Below are 24,552 nucleotides of genomic sequence, written 5' to 3'. Positions count from 1 at the left end.
TAAGCTTTTTATGAGTTACTCCGTAACATAATTTTTCTCATGAGGTTATAAGGAGAAAAAAGAACATACATCAGATGTAATACTTCAGATTTTATTTATTTATGAATATATGTGTATTTTTTCTAAGTTTATTATCTCAAACTTTATTTGTTTTTGAGCATGTGTATTTTTTATGAGCTTATTAAAGTTTATAAGTTAGATTTTAATTTTGTTTTTCTGTCAAAACTCAAATTTAAATAAGCTTATATGTAATATTTTTGAGTTTTATTGTAATTTTTTGAACTTAATATTTAAGTGAATGAACTCAAAAACTATATAGTAAAACTCATAATTTTTAAAATAAAATTCAAAATTTTTATTATAATGATCACGAACTATAAAACTCATAAGGATGTAGGAGTGAATGCCCTACACCACAAATGATCATATGATGTGAATTGTGATACATAAAAAGGTCTTAGTCTAATGGTTAGATTGAGGAATTGTGATAAATAGGTCACGAGTTCAAATCTCTTTTCCTCATAGTTCCGAGCAGGTCATCATACGAGTTTGGTCAGAATACGAATAAGGTGGAACAGATCACATGTCAGGTTAGGTTCAGATGGGTCAAAAATAGTTTATGATGCATTTGTTTTTACCAGATTTTTTTTAAAATAAAATAAAATAAAATCAGATTAATTATAACTTTAATCATATTTATTTCTTCCATTACTTATATTTAAAAAATTATAAAATATGGTTATTCTAATAGTGGTTTATTATTAAACGGTCTAAAAGTTATATAAAATTAATTTTAAAATTGTATTTATAACTTAAAATACGAAAATTAATAAAATTTAAATAGTTATATCAAACTTAATACTTATATAGTATTATTATTTTTAATAACATTTGTGTTTTATATGTTTAAAATTCCATATTAAACACAAACTTTTCTTTGACACATTGGATCAAACAAGTCGAGACGTCGAGTCAAAGTTTATCCCTAAATTAACAAGTTATCAGGATTTGGGTTGATAGAATCCTAGGTCAGACGTTTTAGATTAAACTCTGGAAAAAAAATATATGAAGTTGTGTCGAGTTTACAATTCAGGTTAAAGTTTACTAGACTGGACGACCACCCACCCCAAACACGGAGACCGGACCGGTTAGGAGGGGGACCCGAACTAGACCGGACCGAAACTCTTTAGGACCGTGTTTTTTTCGTGTTTGGACCAGACGGGTTAAATTTTATAAGTTTTTTTAAAGTTTTTTTTTTCTTAACCGGACCGAAGACCAACTAGCATAATTTTGTGAACCCAAAAACCGGACCAAAATTTATCCGGTCTGGATTGATCGGCTGACCGATCGGGACCAGACCGGTTTGTCAGTCCGGTCTAGTTTATGAACAGCCTTTCCAACCAACACGTGATATCCTGATTATATAATTGGCCGAAAGACAAACAAGTTGGTTTGTGGCAACACAATCACCCTGATAACCACAAATAGGATTATACATCCAACAGATATAAAGCGTAGACACATCCAAGTATAAAATTGAGCTTACTTGTAATTTTTCCTGAGCTAATTTAAATTTCATGTTTTTAATGTGTAAATGAATGAACTCAATACTTTCTAATAAAGCTCATATTCTTTAATATAAAGCTCGGATACTTTGACACAAAGCTCAGGTTCTACACCGTACAACATATACATCTAGTTGTATAGTCCATGAATTGCCCTAATAACTTTGGTCCCAATTCAATTTCAACATTATAAATCTTCCATGTCCATACCTCATACCTAATTTCTCTACCTTTCTCCCAAAAAAATTCACATAATTTTACCAATTTCTCGTCACATACTTTTTTCTTTTTATTACAAAAAAAAAAAAAACAATGAGTTCGTCAGTTTTAAGCTCTCAAAGTGTGATCATAACAACAGCCATGGCGGTCTCAGGAGCTGTAATTCTTCTATCTCTTTGCAGAATCAAGAATTTACCCTCCTCCATTCAACAAACTTCACCATCTTTACGTTCTTGTTTATCTTCTGGTAAGTTGGTAATTTCTATTTTCTTGTAATTCTCTGTTTTTTTTTGTTAATATAAATTTCTAATAATAATTTTGGATGAAATTAACAGAGAGATTAAAAGGGGAAAATAAAAACAAGAAGAAGAAAAGGGTAAAATTTGCAGAAAATGTCAAGGAAGATAAAAGTGAAACAAATTATGCAAACAAGAAGAAGAAGAATAAGGAAGAAGTTAAATCAAGAAAAGTTTCGAAATTTAGAGAAATGCCTGCAAATCAAGCTGCTCTTTACCATGGAATTCTGAGAGACAGAGTTCATAGAGTTGAATCTTGTTAATTTGTTTAAATGAGCACATTATGTTTTTGGGTTTGTAAAGTTTATTTAGAAAGATTGTCAACATTATTAGAAAAATTATGTACAGTTGGTTGACAGTAATTTGGATAGTTTTAGTTTCTTTTAGTTTATCTTTCTGTTTTTTAATTTCAAATTATAAAATTTCGCGTTATTTTACTAATTCTTGAATCGAAATGCAAATGATTCAAGTTTTCGTATTGATGGGTTTCGAATACGGATTATTAATATATAGTTCAATAACTTTAATAATTAAATTAGTCTCTAACTATTTTGTTTTTCTCTCTCGATTTCAATTTATACGGTCTTGCAGACGGTTTTTAACTGTAAATTTTAACATGTATACATATTTTAGTAAATATTTTAGTTTTATTTATGGTCCGCTCAGAGGATCCAAGTAATTTTGGAGGGAGGGCGTGGTTGATATTTATGGAAAATTTGTTGAATGTGAACGAATATTAAAACGAGGAACATAAGTTTTTTATATTATTGATTTTTGAACTCAAATTGAAGTTTGTTAGACTTGATCCCTCCTCGTATGTACTGTACTGTATAGAAATTTAGGAGAAACAGGAAGACAAATGTTGCATGATAGCTGCTGCCGTGATGGGTGATGTCAGACATGTTTGTAAATTTGTAAAGCATCGAAGTTTGGAGAAGCCAACTCAAGTTGAGTTTCTCTTATCTTCTCGATACGGAAAAACATACGCAACACAAATTTAGTTTCTTTTTTTCAGTCGGTCTCGTTATAGACGGCTACTATCCGTTTATAGCTATAGACAGATAGTGGCTTTCTCACAAAATTAAAGTGGGAGGGCAAGTGGGGTATCCATTTCCCCACCCACTTGCACTACCCATTTTCATTTGTGAGAGGGACAATATTTGTCTATAGCTGTGAGAGGGACACTATCCGTCTATAGATGTAGAAGGATAGTGTCCGTCTATAATGAGAATTTGTGTCTTTTTATTTTTATTTTTGTACAACTGATATGTTAATTTCTCGTTTTGAGTTGGTTTTGAAAGAATTTGTCAAAATGATGTCTGCGTAAGCTTGAGAACTTTTAACCTGGAACACGGAATAGACATGTTATCCGGAATGACGTGTTTTTACTGAAAAACTAAAAATGGAAATAAAATGGAGACAAAATCTCCATTTGCAACGGCGTGTATGTCAGGAGAGACCCGCCATTAGCAACGGCATGTTTCTTAGACTTTACTGTCCTTTGCTTGGATTTCCTCAATCATTCGTCCAAAGTCCATCCTCCACTTCAGCCACTACATGCCATAGCACCGAGACTGCCAGTGACCCTATTACTCACACCATTCCGCAAAAATTCACTGAAACCAAAATCCTCCATTTCTTCGCACCTCCATTTTCCGGTCACTTCCACAACAAAGCACAACACCTCTTCGGCTATTTTCATTCAAGCCCGCAATGAGGATCACGTCCATTAACAAGCCAAAAACAACATGAATTCGTGAAACCCGTAACCTTAACACACTAGAGCACAAGGGCAATTATAGAGGGGATGTAGAGGAGTCACCTACACCCGCAAAACTCAGAAATATTTACAATTTTTGTAAGGGTTTTTTCTCAGAAACTACCTTTTATTTAGGGTCATTTGTGAACAACTACCTTTCATTTTATTTTTGGCTTTCAACTACCTTTCATTTCTTCATTTTGCGAAAGACTACCAAAAATCCACTTCCGGCGAAAAAAGTCAACTTTTCGGCGTTGACTTGTTCTTTTCTCCCTTTTTCACACATATAACCCATTTTTCTTCTTTTGTTCACCCAACCAAATCCGAAAAAGCTCATCTCCATGCCCAATACCGGCCTTATCAAAAGTTTGTTCAAAGCAATACCAACGCATCAACCATCTCAATCTCCATCTCCGTCGTCACCTTTACTACCAGTTTCACCTTCACCCTTACATTTAATTTCAACAACCTCATAGACAATTCATGATTCATCAACCTACTGTGCATCTAAGTCATATGTTAAAGTACGTTCTTTCTCTCTTCATGGTAAGATGGTGGGTATACGAAAACTAATGAGATAGTAGCGCACAAGTGATCCTAAGGGTCGAATCCATGATTATTTTCGAATAGTTAACACTTAGAGTTAAGTTTGCTAACAAGGCCATATTAAATTATTAATGTTGAAGAATTATTTACCGTGTTAAGATTAATATCAATGATGATTTTGTTTCGGTGATTAGGACTTTGATTCGGGTAAGATATTGACAAATTGAGGTGATTAATGTTGGGTTTAATCAATCTTTATCATGGTTATTAGGGTTATGAAGTAAAGAGTTAGATTCAACATGAAATGGCAAGTCAACGCCAAAAAGTTGACTTTTTTTTCGCCGGAAGTGAAATTTTGGTAGTCCTTCGCAAATTGAAGAAATAAAAGGTAGTTGAAAGCCAAAAAAATGAAAGGTAGTTATTCACAAATGACCCTAAATAAAAGGTAGTTTCAGACAAAAAACTCCACCCTTTTTTTAATGAAGAATCAACGACTTGGTCTAGTGGTTAGATACATGATTACTGTGACATAGGTCTTGGTTTCGACTACTATATAAGCAAGTTATACCTTTCTTTTTGACATACATAATAAGTTATTATAAAATGAGCCAATGAAAATATACCCTTTACTTTTTGCCTTTATTAACCACTAAATTGGCTATGTGTTTAAATTTAATTTAGAAGTAAAAAGATCACATCTTGGTTATTTACAAATTATATTTTGTATTTCGACTTCTTTTTGTTAGATCTATTTATTAAAATACACTCTTTCTGAGTCATAAGAATTGCCTCCATTTGTTAAAATAGTACTCAAAAATCTTAAAAATTGGGGACATTCCAAAGAATTGAAGGTAGTAAGTAGTATCTACTTTTTTTGTTACGTTTTATTTAGGATTGTCTCTTATATTTTTTTTTTTGAGGGAAAGATGCCCGAAGGCATTACTTTATTAACGATTGATCAAACAAAACAGCAGCGTTAGCTGTCGAAGGCAATGCAGAAGACCAAACAAACCTACCAACTACTCTAGGAACTAAATGTGTTAAAGCATGAGCAACACAATTGTTAAAACGATTCATAGGTGACCATCTAACTGACTGAAAATGAGAAACTAAAGCAAAAATATCATCAACAATACTAAAGAAAAGACTCCGTCCTTGCTTTTGCGTCCGCAAAGTCTCGATCACGATTAGGCTATCACTTTCCACTTCCACCTTTGACATTCCTCTCCGGGCAGCTTCCTCCAAACCATCTAGCACAGCTATAGCTTCCGCTTCATACACCTCCTAACTCTCTTCTCGTATGACGGACAGTCCACAAAGCACCTCCCCTCGCCCATCTCGACACACAATCCCCGTTCCAACACCCTCCCCCTCCTTCACTCCCGCATCCACATTAATCTTCGCATAACCATCTCCCGCCACCTTCCATCCCTCCACATTATCCGAATCCCCTCCGTCACCCCTTCCCCGTCTCCTCCTTCCCGCTAGTGTATGCACTTCATGGCCGCCACCTTCATGTACCACATCCCACACCCTTCGCACAACTCTTTCTGGATCGACCATTGCTTCGTCAAAAATCACTTTGTTTCGATGCTCCCAAATAGCCCAACATCGGACCATAAAAGTACTACACTCCAAAGGACTCAACTCCGTCCACACCTGCTCCACCCATGCCCGAATATCCCCTCCATCATTACCCGTGCCATCCGTTAAACCCAGCTCTTCCCATACCCATTTCGCCACCCACACCCCTGAAATAAATGAAGACTCGACTCTATACAGGATGAACAAAAAGGACAAAAAGAACACTCACCTCCTATCCGGGCTGCGATGTTTGCTCTTGTTGCCAGTGCTTCACTACACATTTGCCAGAAGAAGAGTTTTACGCGGGGCGAGACCGAAACCTTCCACATCCAGTTCCAAAGCCATCTCCCTCTTTCCCAGTCAGACGAGCTAGCCATATCGCACATCCCCGGCCAGCATTTTATAAGCACTCCGGACATTATACAATCCATCCCGTTCCCTTCCCCAATACCAAATATCTCTCTGCTTATTCGGGCTCACTCGTAAATTCGTAACACGGTCACATTCAAATGGTAAAAGCAGCTGAGCAATCCTTTCCGCATCCCAACCCCTCCCGTCCTCACGCATAAGCTCACTAACCCGCATCCCTTCATTCCCCGGCAAGCATGGTGAGATAACCTGTCCCGTCTGTGTATTCGGTATCCAGGCATGTCCCCAGACAAACGTTTCCTTCCCATCTCCAATCCTCCTTCGTAGCCCCTGCTCCATCACCGACCTTGCCTCAAAAATACTCCGCCAAGTGTAGCTGGGATCGTGTCCCATCGATGCAGTCATAAATTCGCCCTCGGGGTAGTATCAAGCCTTCATCAGCCGTGACCATAAACTGCCCGTATTCGTGATTAAACGCCATGCCTGCTTACCCAATAAAGCGAGATTGAAGAGCCTAAAATCCCTAAATCCGATTCCTCCATCAGCCTTGGGTTTTACCATCTTATTCCAAGCCACCCAGAAAATCCCCTTCTTGTTTTCGTCATGCCCCACCAAAATTGTGACACAATCGATCTTAACTCTTCGCAAAAATTACCAGGAATCTTAAACACACTCATCACATAGGTAGGGAGTGAATTGGCCACAGCCTTTATAAGAACCTCCTTACCAGCCCTAGAAAAAATTTTCCCGCGCCATCCTTGAAGTCTTTTGCAAAGTTTATCTCGAATGATGTCAGTGATTACTTTCTTCGACCGCCCTATCACAGTGGGTAACCCAAGATATCTCGCCTGCTCCTCAACCACACTAACCCCAAGTCTCTCCGCGACACTATCCCTTCGGCCCACAGGGACACCCTTACTAAAGGAAACAATGGTCTTATCTAAACTCACCAATTGTCCAGACGCCCCTTCATATCTCCGTAGGATACCGTTCACTGCCTTCGCTTCCTCTAAGGTTGCTCGAACGAAAAAGATGCTATCATCCGCAAACAGGAGATGTGAAATAGCCGGTGCTGTGGGTGAAACTCGTATCCCATGAATAACATTATTCTCAACGGCCCGTCTCATCATGTTGGACAGAGCTTCGGCACAAAGGAGGAATAAGTATGGTGAAAGCGGGTCTCCCTGTCGCAAATCTCTACTTGGCCGAAAATCCCGAGATGGCTCACCATTAATAAGGACCGAAAAATTGACAGATGACACACAATCCATAACCCGATTCACCCATGTCCCATCGAACCCCATAGTCATCAGTACACCGCGTAAGAAGCACCACTCTACCCTATCGTAGGCTTTATCCATATCAAGTTTGATAGCCATGTACCCTTCCGAGTTTCTATTATTCTTCATATGATGAAAAACTTCAAACGCAATCAAGATATTATTGGATATAATACGGACCAGCGTAAACGCACTTTGATTTTCCGAAATAATATCTCCCAAGAATAACTTCTATCGGTTGGCTAAAACCTTTGACACAAGCTTGTATACAACACTATACAAGCTAATCGGTCTAAAATCTCGTATTTTGTCCGGTGTTTTCTTTTTAGGAATTAGCAGGATATATGTCTTATTTATCTGATCTGGGGACACCTCGCCTCGCAAAATGCCGAGTAAAGTAGCCACCACACGCTGTCCAACCACATGCCAATAGGTTTGGTAAAAAAGACCGTTCATCCCATCTGGTCCCGGAGCCTTCACTGGGTGCATTTGATTTAAGGCTTCAACAATCTCCGTTTCACTAAATTCAGCTTGAAGCAGGCTATTCATACGGTCTGTTACTCCTTCCCTCCAACCCGACCAAAACATCACTAAATTGGGTAGGCAGCGACGAGGTAAACATGTCTTGGAAATAGGTGTTAGCCACTCTTGACACTTCGTCATGCCCCTCGCGCATAATACCCGTATCATAAATCAACCCTCCAACATAATTCTTTCTTTTCCGCTCTCCTGCTTTCGAATGAAAAAACTTGGTGTTGCGATCCCTATCTTTGAGCCATAAAGCACGAGACCGTTGTCTCCAATATTGCTCTTCCTGCCGATATAGGTCTGCAATTTTAGCCACAATCTTCCTTCGCCTTTTGGCCTCCTCATCAGTTCGTTTCCCCTCGTTAAGTCGAGCTAATTGTCTTCGTTTAATCTCTAGGGATCATCGAATTTTCCCAATACTTATTTTCTTCCATGCTTTCAATTCCCTCGCACATTCCCTTAAACATTCCACCAAATTCCCATGCCCCCGTGCCATACCCTTTTCAACAGCCTCTTCACTTCCCGGTTCCCCTACCCATATTTGCTCAAATCGAAACCTGCTTCTAGTTTTCCCACCAATTTCCCTTCGATCAAAGATAAGGTTAATCGGAGCATGATCTGACCACTCCCTCTCCAAATGATGTAATCTCGCATAAGGGAATAGTTCTAGCCAACTCTCCGAACACATAGCTCGATCAATCATACTTTGCCTGTTCGCTTCACCTGCTTGACCATTATCGAAAGTAAATTGATATCCGTCCCACGCTACATCCTTTAGTCCACAACAATCAACAACCGCTTGAAAATTATTCATTTGCCATTGTGCTCGGCTACCACCTTTCATCTCAGTTGAAAAAACGATTTCATTGAAATCCCCAATAAAAATCCACGGAAGTGACGATTGTCTATGCAAAAGCCGAAGCAAGTCCCAAGATAAGTGACGGTCCGAAACAGCTGGCCACCCATAAAAACCCGTAACTCTCCATTCTTTATCGCTCTCTCTGTAACACCCCCTCATACCGAGGTACCTTACCAAGGACTACCCTAGCATGAAGGACTGTTACCATCTCGGGTTCCCGAGGTTAGTATATCAAAGTTACCAATTCCAAACAACCTTTATTAAAGTATAAAGAGTTAGCGAATACATGTTTTCAAAACCAAACCAAATCATAACTGCAAAATAACTATTAATTACAAAGAAACCAAGCTAAGTCTCTCGACGGCGGAAGCTAGACTCGAGTGATGACTCCCCATAACTGTCCCATACCTAAGCATCTGTATTACCTGTCACAGTCTGCTCACCATCCCCGAATGGATCACCACAGGTTTTATAAAACAACAACAACGGGGTCAGTACCATTCAATTAATGTAAGATAAACAACATTGTAACCGGTTGATCATCCACACTCTCCGGTCTCCCGATCTCACATAGTAACCGACTACACACCGAAGTGTGTAGCCCTTCCAGATTACCCATCACAACAGGTAATCCACGCCGCCAGTGGGTGACCGCAGCCGATCCCACCAAGTCCAGGTCATCAACGAGCGACTGAAAATCCATGTCCCTTAATGTGCACATCTCCTCCCGTGACGGGTTCCACGGAGGGCGAACTAGGGTGTGAAGCCACTCCCGCAAGTGACTCCACCACAATCACACATACCACAGCATCACAGCTGTCACAACACCACAACCGTCACAACACAACAGCCACACTCCGATGATCAGCAGGTAACAACAATTACAACACAAGCACAGTCTTAAATCAATTAACGATGAACAAGTAGGGAAACCCTACCTTTCCGCAATCCAAGCACACATAAGCAATCAATAGCAATTCCTCATGACACCGTCACCTACATACAATAATCACATAATTCCAATTACCATATCGCACAATCCCATTTCCCCCAATTCATAAATAAAGGCAAAACCTTAAAAGAACATAAATGACATGAGGAATAAAACTTACCAACAGTAGAATGAGAGATTACACGAAAGGACCACGACGATTGCACACACAACGAGATTAGAGGATAATTAGAGAGTGATTAGAGAGTGGTTAGAGTAATCGTAAAATGATTAGGGTTGAAAATGGTGTTTTAGAAACTGACTTTGAATATAAAATAACCCTAAACACTCCCGCATCAAACCGCTAAAACAATACTCGCCAGACCGGATACTCGGTCGAGTAATGTCCATACTCGGCCGAATATCCTCTACTCGGTCGAGTATTCTTCATACTCGGCCGAGTATTCCTCGGCAGAACCAAAACAGACTACACAACTAGCACTACTCGGTCGAGTATACAACTTAAGAAAAACCGTAGTATTACAGTCTTCCCCTCTTAAAAAGAACTTCGTCCCCGAAGTTCCAACCCAACCTATAAAACATGGACACCTAACACTAACTCCACCAAGCACACTTACTAGTTAACATATCCTCTCGATATAAACTCCATAATATCGTTGAATAACCACAATATAATGTTGCCAACCTTGTCTCACTTCCATAACACTCACTAGCAACTCAATACCAATACAATCCACAAAATAAGATCAACCATCAAAACGGAATGTTACATTCTACCATCCTTAAAACGAACTTCGTCCTCAAAGTTATTCACGCACATAAACAATATCACACAATCCATTACTCACACTCCTAAACATCATACTACTATGAGCACAGCCATTACCTGTAATAAAATCGACCATCGCACAAATCCATCCTTATTCTATACCAACACTCAAACTTCCAATTGTACTATAACATGTACAACCATCAAACTCTCTTATTCGATCATACTCCTCTTAAGATAAAAGTTACGTCCTCGTAACTCACTAATACTAGGTCCATTGACATACCTCCGATAATCCTCATTACTACCGCATGACAACGATAATCCACTATAACCTCAACACCTACAACCATTCCTATAACCAGGATTCTCTTTCTTTAACAGTTCTCGTGTCTCCAATTATTCTGTACTCACATAACATATATCATAAAATCCTCAGTACAACCACCACTCCATCTCTTCCACATTACCGCAAAACAACATACTTCTATATACTCATACACTCATCTCCACGATCTTAGCTCACAACCCACAATTGTTACACATACCTACTTTAGCTTCTCAAGTTCACCTCTTTTATTATCACTAAACTCACCCTTAACTTAACATGATACAAAGTCCCGAAACTCCGTACTCGCTGTCCCAAGAAAGGTGCTAACCACATGTAGTTACAGTTCAATACCACACATGCTCCACAATCTCTTGCCACGACTATGTCCACCAATGCCTCATCTAATACAAGATCAAAAGTACTCCAACAACCTCTCACAACTGTGTCCCATTAACAGAATATTACTATACCATGACAACAACAAAACCACACCCAACTCTCTTTCATATCATACTCTATTCTCACTCCCATACCGACACTGGTAGGAAACATCAGGAATCAAAACAACGGTCTATACACCCCAACCGACACTGACAGGAAACGGCAGAAAACAAACAACAAACTATATAATTGTTATATATATACTTTCGAAAGTTAGTCTATCAAGTAAATAAACAACAGTCATTATAACCGTGCGCAGATCGCCACTCGGGGCACAACAACCATATCAATAGCCATCACCACTTTTACAATCTCATAACACTGACTCAGTACAACTTCATTGACCAGAAGACTTTCTTAAAACCGCTTTGCGAAATCACATCGCAACATATTACACAAAATAACACATTACGACTTATAACTATCACACCAACCATTACTCGTGAGGTGAAGACCTCACACAAACATTTACACATACATCTGACCCATAAACAAATCTAACTAGCCAATCCTGATCACGTAAGTTACCACTTGACAATGAATACCTCTCATCCGGACTTAACTCAGGTGCCCTTCATAACATATCCTCTCATACACACAATTATCACTCCTCCGGCGAATGTAGCCATAACATCAGTACCCAACCTCCAGCGAACACCTCATATGTCCACATCTTATACTCCCTCACAACCAACCATACCAATCACCTCCACAAAATCAACCTCATTAGAACAACTAACTTCCCTAAAGTAACATCATCCTCAACCACTAGTGACAACACTACAGCACCACCACCTTTCATGTGACCACTCTCTTACTATCATTTCTTAATATAACAATCTGTTTCCTCTCTTTGGTTATCATCCCAAATAACGAACATCCAATCCATCAAGACAATCTATCTCAACATGATTCCCAATTCTATCCTTTACCATATCTTTACCTAACTCTCCACCAAAATCTCAAATCGTGCAAACACTCTACAAGCTTCTTATTCCCTTAATACCTCAAAACTCACGGCTAACCTGTCGTCCTGCTCTCCTATATAACCATTAGCTCACACCCTCTAGTGGAGATATCGTACATTTCCATAATTTCCTACCTTCATGCTCATTAGCTTCGGTCCACGTTCTCTCAACTTACTTCCATCCCTCTTTCTCCCGTATTTCCTTTCTCCTTGTACCTATTTCTTTAGTAATTTGTTTATTTTCCCATAGCTCCACAACTCTAATTCCACTAATTCATATCAATATCTTATCATTCTTCTTATCACTTATCCTCTCTTCATGCTTCTCACTCATACTTGTCACCATCAAGTCCACGCACTAACAGTTACTCTTCAATTAGTTGTATCTCCCTTTCGCATCTCTAGAATCCAAAATTCACTTCATACCGTTAATTGTCCAAAGAATTACACACTAAGCTCACCCCTTGATATTCCAACTTCCCAAACTTAGCCACTATCTACAAATCCACATCGTGACATAACTTCCTCTAAGTTCACTATATACCTCTCTTCCCTATCTTCTTACAACAACCTTCCATTACATATATCCTTAAGCAACTCTATCCTAGCCGTCTCCCTCAATAAATCCTTATACATCCCAATATGCCACTATTCGTATCCCTTATCTCGATCTTTCATTCTCACGTTTCTTTACACTTACATCACCCTTGCCCATATACTCTTACCTTTATACTACTCAACACACGACTATATCACTCATCATATCTCAAAAAAATATGCTCCTTACCCTGATTAGCTCATCATTCTTCCCTTTTCTTTACCCACTATCCTTCAGAACCACATTAACACATGTCTTCCTTACCCAACACATGTCCCTCATAAGCCGGCATTCTCCATGTCATAACTTCCGGTAACTTACGTATCAAGACCGTCGCACATATAAAAGAATGCGTTAAGACTCAAAACATACATGTGTATATACCCTACGACTCCAAAACAATGTAAAAACATAGCCACCGGCTCAAAACAAAAGTAAGAAGATAGCCACCGACTCAAAGTGGCCGCCCAAAGAGGTACTCGGTCGAGTACATAACATACTAGGTCGAGTACAAGGTACTCGGTCGAGTAAATATATTACTCGGTCGAGTTTTCGACTCCAGAAGTAAACTCAATTATCATAGAAGGACTACTCGGTCGAGTATTGGGAATACTCGGCCGAGTAGACCTTACTCGGTCGAGTATTACTTTACTCGGTCGAGTACCAACACAGTTCTCAGCATCGTCCAGTTTTCGTAAAACAGTCATATCTCACTCGTTACTTGGTCATTTTGGGCGTGTGACCTATCGTTAGAATCGTAAGAAGACAAGCTATCACCTCAATTTGGAATCACAGCCATATCATTTCTAGAACTGGACTTATGACAGTTTTAAGATAACCCTTCCGTAATCGATCTTCATACCAATCAAATTTCCTAAACCAAAACAATTTGAACATGCATAAAGCAACAACAACAACTCAAAACTCCAAGAAACCAGTACACAAGTGAACTCTTATCATACCCACATGAAAATTAGACACGGCATTCATGTATATAGACACATGCCCGTAACCATATGCTACTACCAACAATCAAGCATTAACATCATCATAATCATATACACATGTACCACTACCCTTTTGAAGGCCACATATTAAACAGGTAACATGCTCAAAGTTTAACATCAACAATCCCCAATACCTCTTTCAACCACTATCACATTCCACTTCTTTCATCATTCCATCCAATCATGCACAAGATTCAAACTATAGGTATCAAACATACATAACTCAAACATACAACAGTTTTCCCCCATGTGACCGGCTTGAGATCGTAAGTGTGACACCCTCATATATCGCGGAAAAATTAAACATGTAATTTCTAAATAAAAATTGCATGGATATGTTTGTAATAGGTTCATTATAGTAAAAACCTGTAATTTTTAAAACCTGAACCTGTTATAAAGATATCCAAAAGGGAAGGTGTCAAACATGCAAGGTCCAAAATAAATCTCATGAATGAAACATCGCTAAAGTCGCGATACAAAGTTATACAACCCAAATATGAGAAAGGGAGACATATGTCCCTAAAATGCATGTGACATAAAAAGTGTTTAAGGGTCACAATAAAATAAAGCCAATCTAGGTTCCAAGGTTACTTTGCTCGCTAGCTCGTCCATGTACCCCATATATGCATCACCTACCTGTCATTCGCATTTTATACAAATACGAAAGCCACAGTCAGTGGGGAGTAACTCCGAGTTCTCCCAGCCACGAAATGTCATAATTAATATAACATGTAAACATAAGAATATGAATATGAATAACACATAGCCTTAGCATATAGATGCTAGACAATCGTGCTTATCATGTGAACAACAATATAACAACACATAGTCCTAGCCAGTGAATACTAGACCGACTCATACTACACTATCATGTGAATCACATAATATCCAGGAATCCAAACTCTATCAACCATAGCTGGCTTGCATCTCACCTTCTATGATTCATAGAATCATCAAACAAGAAAGGGCAATATATCAAAGACAGGCATAAGTTCTTAGCACCGTCAATAGTCACTCTGTAACTCGAGTCTATACCACGAGGTAGGGAAGGTAATCGAACCGGTATCTTGGCTCAGAGGTTCTATCAAAACATGGCCAAGACACAACACAACCCTAGTCCTAAATCTGCGCAGACCTAGACATGCGGATACACACCACCGCACCCAAGACCCACAATTTTTTTAAAACCATGTGAGTACCCTAAGGAGTCCACCAAAGGGTTGGCTAGTACTTAAGCTGACCACTTACTCTCAAAATAAGTAACGAGGTCATGCCCCAACTTGGATATAAACCCACCAAGTCAGGAACACAAAGGCTATTGAGCAGTGAACATACACTCGTCAAAGACTATAATGGCCTATCTATGATGAAGGCCGAAATACTCACCTAGAACCTAAATAAAACCAATCTAGGTCCCAGCTTGAATATTTTAGCCCACACCACACAAGACAAGTAGGACACCCAATTAACCAGAAGAGAGGCAAAGAGTCCAACTTACCAACATAAATGCTAACATTCTATCATGTGAAAGGCTATATAAATGTCTATTCAGCAGACAATCCAACAATATCCTCAACATCAATAATAATCCAAACTCCAGCTAACCGTTAATCTCATAATTCATGAGAACAAGCTAAAATGGCAACAAGGCAAGAAGACTCAAGTATAAGGCATCCAAAGCATCCAACAACCAACATGTGAAATGATAATTACAAATATCAAGACATAACATAAAACTTCCAATAACAACCAATCTCACCTCAAAGACAAACCCTCGACCCGAGTCCCGCGACGGGTCATCGGTCAAATCGAGGCTGACTGGTTTAAACCTAGTTTGACCAAACTCGTTCGGTCAATCTGGCCCAGCTCAGAGTCTTGGCCTACTTTGGCCCAAATCACTAAATTTATCACAATATCATTCTCATGCTATTTCCAATTTCTATCATGTGAAAAGCGAAAGTAACACATTATCAATCACCTAAACACTTAACAAACAACAAGCACAACATTTACTACTAATGTGACATTAATTCGTCGAGTAACTCGGAATAGTTACCTTACGCTAGCAAAGAGACAAGTAATAACTTGAGAAAGCTTCTAAAACCCAAAATTACTCTTCATCTTCAACCACATATGAGCCACCTAAAATAATTATGTGAAAGGACGATATTAACGAATTATCTTTATATAAAATATGAGACGGAAATTAATTTAATTATATTTTAAATAACCCAAACTAGCGTTAAAACAATTTATGGACACGGCTCAAAAGTTATTATGACAACCTCAAACTCGGCCTAACTACCAACTACACATGGCCTCAAACTCGTGACTTAGCTAGGCCACTGCCTAGGCCACGGCCAGGCCACTGCTAAGCTACAGCCAGGCCACTAGGAGCCCGACACGACCACCACCCGACTACCCATAGCCACCCTTCACCCTACTTTATAACCTGACCCAAAAATCAGTCCAAAACAGAACCCAAAAGATGCCGAAGTTTGACCCCAACTCCAGTCCTCAAATGCAAAGTGAAAACCCACGATGACAGCTCTCGTCCCTGCCCAAAACAGAGTACCAATCGTCCCCTTAAGACTCCATTCTCGCGCCTAAAAACAGTCCTAGGCCGAGCCAACTAAGTCGGCATTTAAAACGGTTTTAGAGCGGAAATCCACAAGTATAAAGCAACTCAAAAACAGACCCTAAAGACTACAAAAATCGCCCAACACGAGTCCAAATTAGTCCAAAACAATCCCTACATGTCGGTATACACCGTCTCAACTATAAAACACACCAATTATCACCCAAAACAATCCATACATGTCAAAGATACACCGTCTTAAATATACCACTTACTAACTAGCATCCCAAATGATCCCTAGAGGTCAGTATACACCGTCTCAACTATCTCCACATATCAGTATACACCGTCTCAACTATACAACTGACTAATTAACATCCATAAGGATCCCTATATATAATTATACACCGTCTCAACTATAAAACAGACTAACCAGCATTCGAAATAAACATATTTTACAAGTAATATCGAGTAATCCATAATTGTTACCTTTTTCCGATTGAACTAATCATTTATGACTAACAAATCTTCTACAAGACCGTCTATTTTAGAACATACAACCGTCTTATAATAAATAAAGCTGAAAATATAAATGGGTTTGTAAAAATACATGACGAAAATGAATTTTACTTACAACGGATTGACGAGAACGACGAAAGGAGCGCTATGGAACAAAAATAGTTGAAAACGGATGACAAACGGAGTGACGATATCGATTTTGAAGATCCAAAAACTGAAACAGGGAAAAAAAATATGAAGAAAGAAGAAACGAGAAGAAGAAAGAGACGTGGAAGTGGGGGAGCAGCTTGCCTGCCTGCTATTTATTATACGTACGTTTCTTCATCGTTAAGTAATTTCGCTCGTTTTTAAAACCGTCTCGAGTTAAACTAAACCGATTTAAGTAAAGGTTTTCGAGATAAAACATACTCAATAATAAATAAATTTAATGAATGAAAATAAAATAAACTCAGCTAGTTAACGGAAATAATACGATATCAGCTTGAATCGGAATTATTAGCGATTTTTACGAAACTAACGGATATTAATAAAAATTGCTAATTTAGTGAAATAAGCTCAAAATAGCTAATTGGACGGTTTTGTTCCCAAAATCCATCTCGGGTTCACTTAAAACAACTTTCATAAGGACTCGTAAAGAAACGGAAATTATTAAATAAATAAACTCGAACTAACTTCAATAAATTCGAACTAACTTTAAATAAACTTATTAATGATTATTAAAATTAACGTATCGAATTATGATGAAATTAATTAATTAGCTAAGCATATATATATATAAATCGTTAAATGATGTAATTAAATTCAAAATAGCAATTAAAAGAATTTTATCCAACTTAATAAAATACGGGGTGTTACAATCACCCCATCTTTTAAAAAAGTTTCGTCCTCGAAACTTGAAAGTATAAATGAAAGGTTATAAAAATAAAACTGAAATTGGAATCGGTAACCAAAACATTTAAAAGGTCACTTATCGTAAGAATCAAATTTCTTTCAAAAGTTTCAAATAAAATTTTCCGACAGAACCAGATTCTCATCAAAGGAACGGAAGTGCTCTCGTTACGTATTCAAGAACATCACATTCCAAATCAAAGATAAGGTCAAAAGGCAAATCATTTGTATAAATCAAAAATCAAAATACCTTCAAAAACATTAATGAAGAGTTTTCAAAAATATAAGTCTCATTCATGGAACGGAAATGCTCTTGTCGCGCGCACAAGAACGTTAACTTTCCAAGTCAGAGACAAATTTAGAACAAATACTATTCGCCGACAAGCGTAGAACAAGTTATCAAACGTTTCCAATAACTAGTTCTAACATCCGATCAACGTTAAAAGCAAAATAAGAGAAAGGTAATCTACTCAAATTTTCTTTTGCAAAAAGCCAAAATAGAAATAAAGGTTTCACTTTTAAACTAAAAGGGGAGTTAAATTCCTGAAATATAATATTAAACTTTGACAAAGGCATCATGATTAGATCAAAGTGAATAGAAATTGGATAAAATTTACAAAAATCTCATGTTTAGCAACTCAAAACCATGATAAAGAAGTCTATACTCAAAGAACAATTAGAGAATTAAATCGAATTTTTATTTTTAAATCCTTAAAAATAGGTTAGGTTTGCAGAAGTGACATAAACTTTTAAGAATGAATCGAAACTGGTAGCTTGAAAGTTTAGAAGTTGTACAAAAAGGAAAGTAACTTAGATAGCATAAAAACAAAGTATGTTAAGAGAGCTCAAACTTAAGCCACAAGAGAGCTATAATGACTTTCATAGGGTAAAAATTGAAGTCAAAATTACAAGGATGTCAAAGATAGAGTTTCACAAGATACGAGTGTCAAACTTAAAGGAGGAGCAAGATGAAGCGAGGAAATGAGGTATAAACGGTAACGCTTATGATCGAGGAGAAAGGGAAATTAGACAACAAGGAAACGCCAGATACTCAAATCTCATACAACAATGTCATCACTCCACTAAGGAAACAAAAGGTAATAACCAGGTCAGAAAATGATAGGAAATTTAAAAAAAGATATATGAACATGTCAAGATGTGAGACTAAAAGAGTCGAATCATAAAGATAATTAGTTTTATCATTTGTTGGTGTAAAAATGTATTTTTTTTATGTCTTTGAATTTTTATAACAACCCGATCCACCACCGTCGTAACACAACCCAATAAGATGGGTGTGCACCTTTGGGCCCATATTTGTCCTCACTTAAGCCCAAAAGCACAAGGCCTTGTTACTAAGTGGTGGGTGGAATCCTTTATAAACATATCACAACCTCCTCAATTCCCCAATGTGGGACAACCTTACTCTCAATAACTTCGGGTGTTACAATCTCCCCCACTTAAAGAACACAACGTCCTCGTTGTGCCTCCAACTTGACCGCAGCCCAGAATCCTCCCCCGCTAGGTGTGTGACCCGGGTACTCCCGACCACGGGCTCACCACACGGTCGCAGGGTCGCTCTGATACCATTTATAACAACCCGACCCACCACCGTCGTAACACAACCCAATAAGATGGGTGTGCACCTTTGGGCCCATATTTGTCCTCACTTAAGCCCAAAAGCACAAGGCCTTGTTACTAAGTGGTGGGTGGAATCCTTTATAAACATATCACAACCTCCTCAATTCCCCGATGTGGGACAACCTTACTCTCAATAACTTCGGGTGTTACAGTAAGGGCCTTAGTGCGACTCCGGGACGTCTCCCAAGTCTTTGAGGTAGCTCCAAACAACTCTCCCCGGGTTCATTTTATTTAGACTCCCTAAGTTCATTGGATTCATTAGTTTTAGGTGCCAGAATCTTCGGCTCTGATACCACTTTGTAACACCCCCTCATACCAAGGTACCTTACCAAGGACTACCCTAGCATGAAGGACTGTTACCATCTCGGGTTCCCGAGGTTAGTATATCAAAGTTACCAATTCCAAACAACCTTTATTAAAGTATAAAGAGTTAGCGAATACATGTTTTCAAAACCAAACCAAATCATAACTGCAAAATAACTATTAATTACAAAGAAAGCAAGCTAAGTCTCTCGACGGCGGAAGCTAGACTCGAGTGATGACACCCCATAACTGTCTCATACCTAAGCATCTGTATTACCTGTCACAGTCTGCTCACCATCCCCGAATGGATCACCAAAGGTTTTATAAAACAACAACAATGGGGTCAGTACCATTCAATCAATGTAAGATAAACAACATTGTAACCGGCTGATCATCCACACTCTCCGGTCTCCCGATCTCACATAGTAACCGACTACACACCGAAGTGTGTAGCCCTGCGAGATTACCCATCGCAACAGGTAATCTACGCCGCCAGTGGGTGACCGCAGCCGATCCCACCAAGTCCAGCTCATCAACGAGCGACTGAAAATCCCTGTCCCTTAATGTGCACATCCCCTCCCGTGACGGGTTCCACGAAGGGCGAACTAGGGTGTGAAGCCACTCCCGCAAGTGACTCCACCACAATCACACATACCACAGCACCACAACTGTCACAACACCATAACCGTCACAACACAACAAGCACACTCCGATGATCAGCAGGTAACAACAATTACAACACAAGCACAGTCTTAAATCAATTAACAGTAACCGAGTAGGGAAACCCTACCTTTCCGCAATCCAAGCACACATAAGCAATAAATAGCAATTCCTCATGACACCGTCACCTACATAATTCCAATTACCATATCGCACAATCCCATTTCCCCCAATTCATAAATAAAGGCAAAACCCTAAAAGAACATAAATGACATGAGGAATAAAACTTACCAACAGTAGAATGAGAGATTACACGCAAGGACCACGACGATTGCACACACAATGAGATTAGAGGATAATTAGAGAGTGATTAGAGAGTGGTTAGAGTAATCGTAAAATTATTAGGGTTGAAAATGGTGTTTTAGAAACTGACTTTGAATATAAAATAACCCTAAACACTCCCGCATCAAACCGCTAAAACAATACTCGCCAGACCGGATACTCGGTCGAGTAAAGTGCATACTCGGCCGAGTATCCTCTACTCGGTCGAGTATTCTTCATACTCGGCCGAGTATTCCTCGGCAGAACCAAAACAGACTACACAACTAGCACTACTCGGCCGAGTAGGCTCTACTCGGTCGAGTATACAATTTAAGAAAAACCGTAGTATTACACTCTCGAACGTGAAAATCCATATGATGAACGAATGCTGACACAAAGTGAAAATAGAGCCCCCTCTTCCACATAAACGCAAGCCCCCCAGACCTTCCCATACTATCTACCTTTTTTCCATCGTACCCTTCCACCTTCTCCCGCACCCTCCTCATCTCACGACCACAAAGTTTCGTTTCACAAAGAAAGATCATGGCCGGGGCTTCCCTACGCACCAAAGCACGTAGGGCATTAACCGTGTCAAGGTTGCCCAAGCCCCGACAGTTAAGACTTAGGATATTCATTGGGCCCGGCGGGGTTGAGCTCCCTCAACCTCCACCTCAGGTATCATGACGCCCACGTCGTTGCTTAATTCTAGACTCTTCTCCCACCAGTGATGCCATCCTCCAGTATGTCGCTCTTCCCCATAATGTCCCGCACCTCCTCAGTATATGTCGTTACTCTCCCCTCTCTTACAACCTTCTTCCATTCCCGTTTTTTAGCACTTGTACCCTCATTCCTCCCTCTCGACATCTCACCAGCCACCTCACTTCCAGCTCCATTCTCCTCCCCCCTCTCTTCCACTCTTTGCTCCTCTCCTGCCGTCATTCCCATCCCACCTCCACCCACCTCATTCTCAACGCTTTGCTGCTCCACAGGATCACGTCCAGTCAACTGAACAGCCACTGCCGAGCATTCCACATTTCCGTGGGTGTTCATCAGCTCCCCCATCCTTTCCCCAGAACCTCCTACCTCCATGGATATGGCTTCTTCCTCCTAGACATGTTGGTGTTGTTGTACAGTCGCCTTCTTCAATTTTAGATCAATCGCAATAGATTTCTATCGCTCAATCATCTGCGTGATATCTAGCTCCTCATCCCATTTCTTAACCTCATCAAAGCTCGCATTCAAGTCCCTCCTCGCCTTCCCCGAGCCATCATTCTTCGTTTTGACAACCTTCCACGGTGATGCTCGTAGCCACTCTCCAAAACGTAACCCCCCCTCTTCATATGGTCCATTATCACAGTCTTTCTCGCCATGACCCATAACACCACAACCATAGCAGAAGATAGGTAATCTCTCATATTTGACATCGAAGCTAACCACCCTCCCATTCTTCATCTTGATGGGTACCACCGCCTTCAGAGGTTGTCTAACATAATGTATAATACAAATCCTCACAGCCCTATCGAGCTCACTATTCTGTCCATTATCGGCCAGAAAAGTACCCAAGCACTCTCCAATTCTTCGAATATTTAATTTACTCGAACGACCCGAAATTGGCAAGTCGTAAACCCTAGCCCAAATAGAAAAATGAACGAGTGGGACATCAGATAATTTACCTTCACAATTTGGTACATTGAAGCACCAAATAAACTTCTCAAAATGCCATGGTCGCCCTTCAAGAACACGCGCCTTATCCCTCTCTCCATCGAATCTAAAGACGAAGGTTTTCTCTTTTGCATCAACAACATTCCCACAGGTTGCTTTCGACGGATTCCAGAGTCGAACCATAGTGTCGACGGATGCTTTGATGTTGATCGCTCTGGACGCCCATAATTTCCCAACAAGCATAAATTGTTCCTTCGATTTGCTCCCTTCCGCCTCATCATCCCAAAGAAAAGCAGAAGGATCTCCCTCATCTTCATCCTCTAATGGCCCTTTCCCGTTTCGAAACAAGCCCCGCGTATTACTCATCCCCGGTATCTGCATAGAGAAAAAAAAACACAGAAAAGCAAACGGATTGCACAATCCCACGACAGAAATCGCGAGATAAACCCCGAGTAGGAGGATAAACCCTAAGACCCTATAGACGGAACCCTAGGAACCTTAGACTTTTCTTTTTTTTAATTGTCTCTTATATTGATAGTTAATCACATTTTAAGGCTAGAATTTTGTTTGTGTTTAAACTAAAATTCGGTTGACGGAGTTCTTAATCCCTCCAGTAACCTACTATCACATGCGTAATTGTCCAATTTCCGCACCCCATATATTGAATTTCTAGAGTCGCCACTACCAGAGCAACGAGTGCTTAATTGATGATTGAAATAGATGGGCTAAGGGTGATCGATTGGTGATTAAATTTGGGTCTTATGGTGTGAACGTTAAAGGAGAGCAACATCAACCATCCTTGACCTCCAGTATGATTCCACTAATCTTTTACTTTTCTCCATCTTTTCCTTCTAAAAACTGATGTTCTATCAATTAATAACTAACAAACCCATAATTAAATTAATTATCGTTATTATTTTCAATAAAAATGATGTGATACATATATATATATATATATATATATATATATATATATATATATATATATATATATATATATATATATATATATAATAAGGACTCCAATTTCTATTAAAGGACTTAATTAGATTTACCTATTCATACGTTCACTATGAAAACTACTAAGATTTAATTAAAAAATTATATAAATTGAAGAGATCTTTACTAGAAACTAATCTTGAACAAGAAATATCTGACTTACAAAAAATAATTTTTTATTTATACTTCTCTTTTAACACACTATATTTTTCTATTCCTACATTAAATAGGATAGAAACTACTTTGAGGGATTTAAGAGAGTCTAACTTTCACAGATAACTTGTGAAAAATATTAGAAACTCCAAATTACAAACTACTAGATTTAATGCCCGTGTGATGCACGATACTAAATAATGTCATTTTGCAAAAGATTCTTTAAATACTTATAATAAGATATATAACGGAAAAATAAAGTCATTTTATATTGGCCAAAATTATAAAACATCAACCTCCTGAAGTTTCTGGCTTTGCACTCCGTATGTAATAAAGATAACATTATGGTGCATACCAACGTAGTGTACACTCTAATTTGTTCAAGAGATTAAAATAATGTAAGATGAAAAGGCTCCGTAAAATGTTATTATCGAAACGTATGTAATATATTTGTCTTATATACACAAGTTGTATAGTGCCGTCTTAAACGGGAATTTGTGTAAGATATTAACTAAGGAAAAATAAAAAACTTAATAACATAATATATAATTGGACGCTTGAGTTGGGGACTTTAGGTAACTTAATAGTTACGTAGTTATTAGAGAATTTGCCATTGATTAGGATTACACTATCATCCTACTTCGTGCCTCCTTTCGCTTGATTGTTGTCGAAGTGTCGAAAAGGTACACACATCTCTTGTATTCTTCATTTTGTTTTTTTTACCCCGGTCTTCATGAATAATTCGTGTCGTATATGAGAAG

General features: G+C 38.8%; 2 protein-coding genes across 2 annotated transcripts; one reads left to right on the top strand and one right to left on the bottom strand.

Moving 5' to 3' along the window:
- The first annotated feature begins 1,766 nt into the window (after positions 1–1,766).
- Positions 1,767–2,521, top strand: LOC141602668 (uncharacterized). Its single transcript, XM_074422829.1, has 2 exons — positions 1,767–2,031; positions 2,120–2,521. Exons 1-2 carry the CDS (start codon positions 1,878–1,880, stop codon positions 2,341–2,343), a joined length of 378 nt encoding a protein of 125 aa, XP_074278930.1. The 5' UTR covers positions 1,767–1,877; the 3' UTR covers positions 2,344–2,521.
- A 6,025-nt stretch (positions 2,522–8,546) lies between these two features.
- LOC141601009 (uncharacterized) lies at positions 8,547–8,990 on the bottom strand. Its single transcript, XM_074421270.1, has one exon. The coding sequence runs from the start codon at positions 8,988–8,990 to the stop codon at positions 8,547–8,549; it is 444 nt and encodes a 147-aa protein (XP_074277371.1).
- Between the last annotated feature and the right edge of the window lie 15,562 nt (positions 8,991–24,552).

The sequence above is a fragment of the Silene latifolia genome, chromosome 9 (assembly GCF_048544455.1).
Source record: "Silene latifolia isolate original U9 population chromosome 9, ASM4854445v1, whole genome shotgun sequence".
Classification (NCBI taxonomy): domain Eukaryota; kingdom Viridiplantae; phylum Streptophyta; class Magnoliopsida; order Caryophyllales; family Caryophyllaceae; genus Silene; species Silene latifolia.
This window is presented reverse-complemented; position numbering and strand designations above follow the sequence as displayed.

What these genes read in the sequence shown, in the direction of transcription:
- LOC141602668 (XM_074422829.1), top strand. Translation starts at nt 1,878, where the DNA reads ATGAGTTCGTCAGTTTTAAGCTCTCAAAGTGTGATCATAACAACAGCC. An exon ending in ACGTTCTTGTTTATCTTCTG is followed by an intron (nt 2,032 to 2,119) that starts GTAAGTTGGTAA and finishes TGAAATTAACAG; the next exon opens with AGAGATTAAAAGGGGAAAAT.
- LOC141601009 (XM_074421270.1), bottom strand. Translation starts at nt 8,990, where the DNA reads ATGAAAGGTGGTAGCCGAGCACAATGGCAAATGAATAATTTTCAAGCG.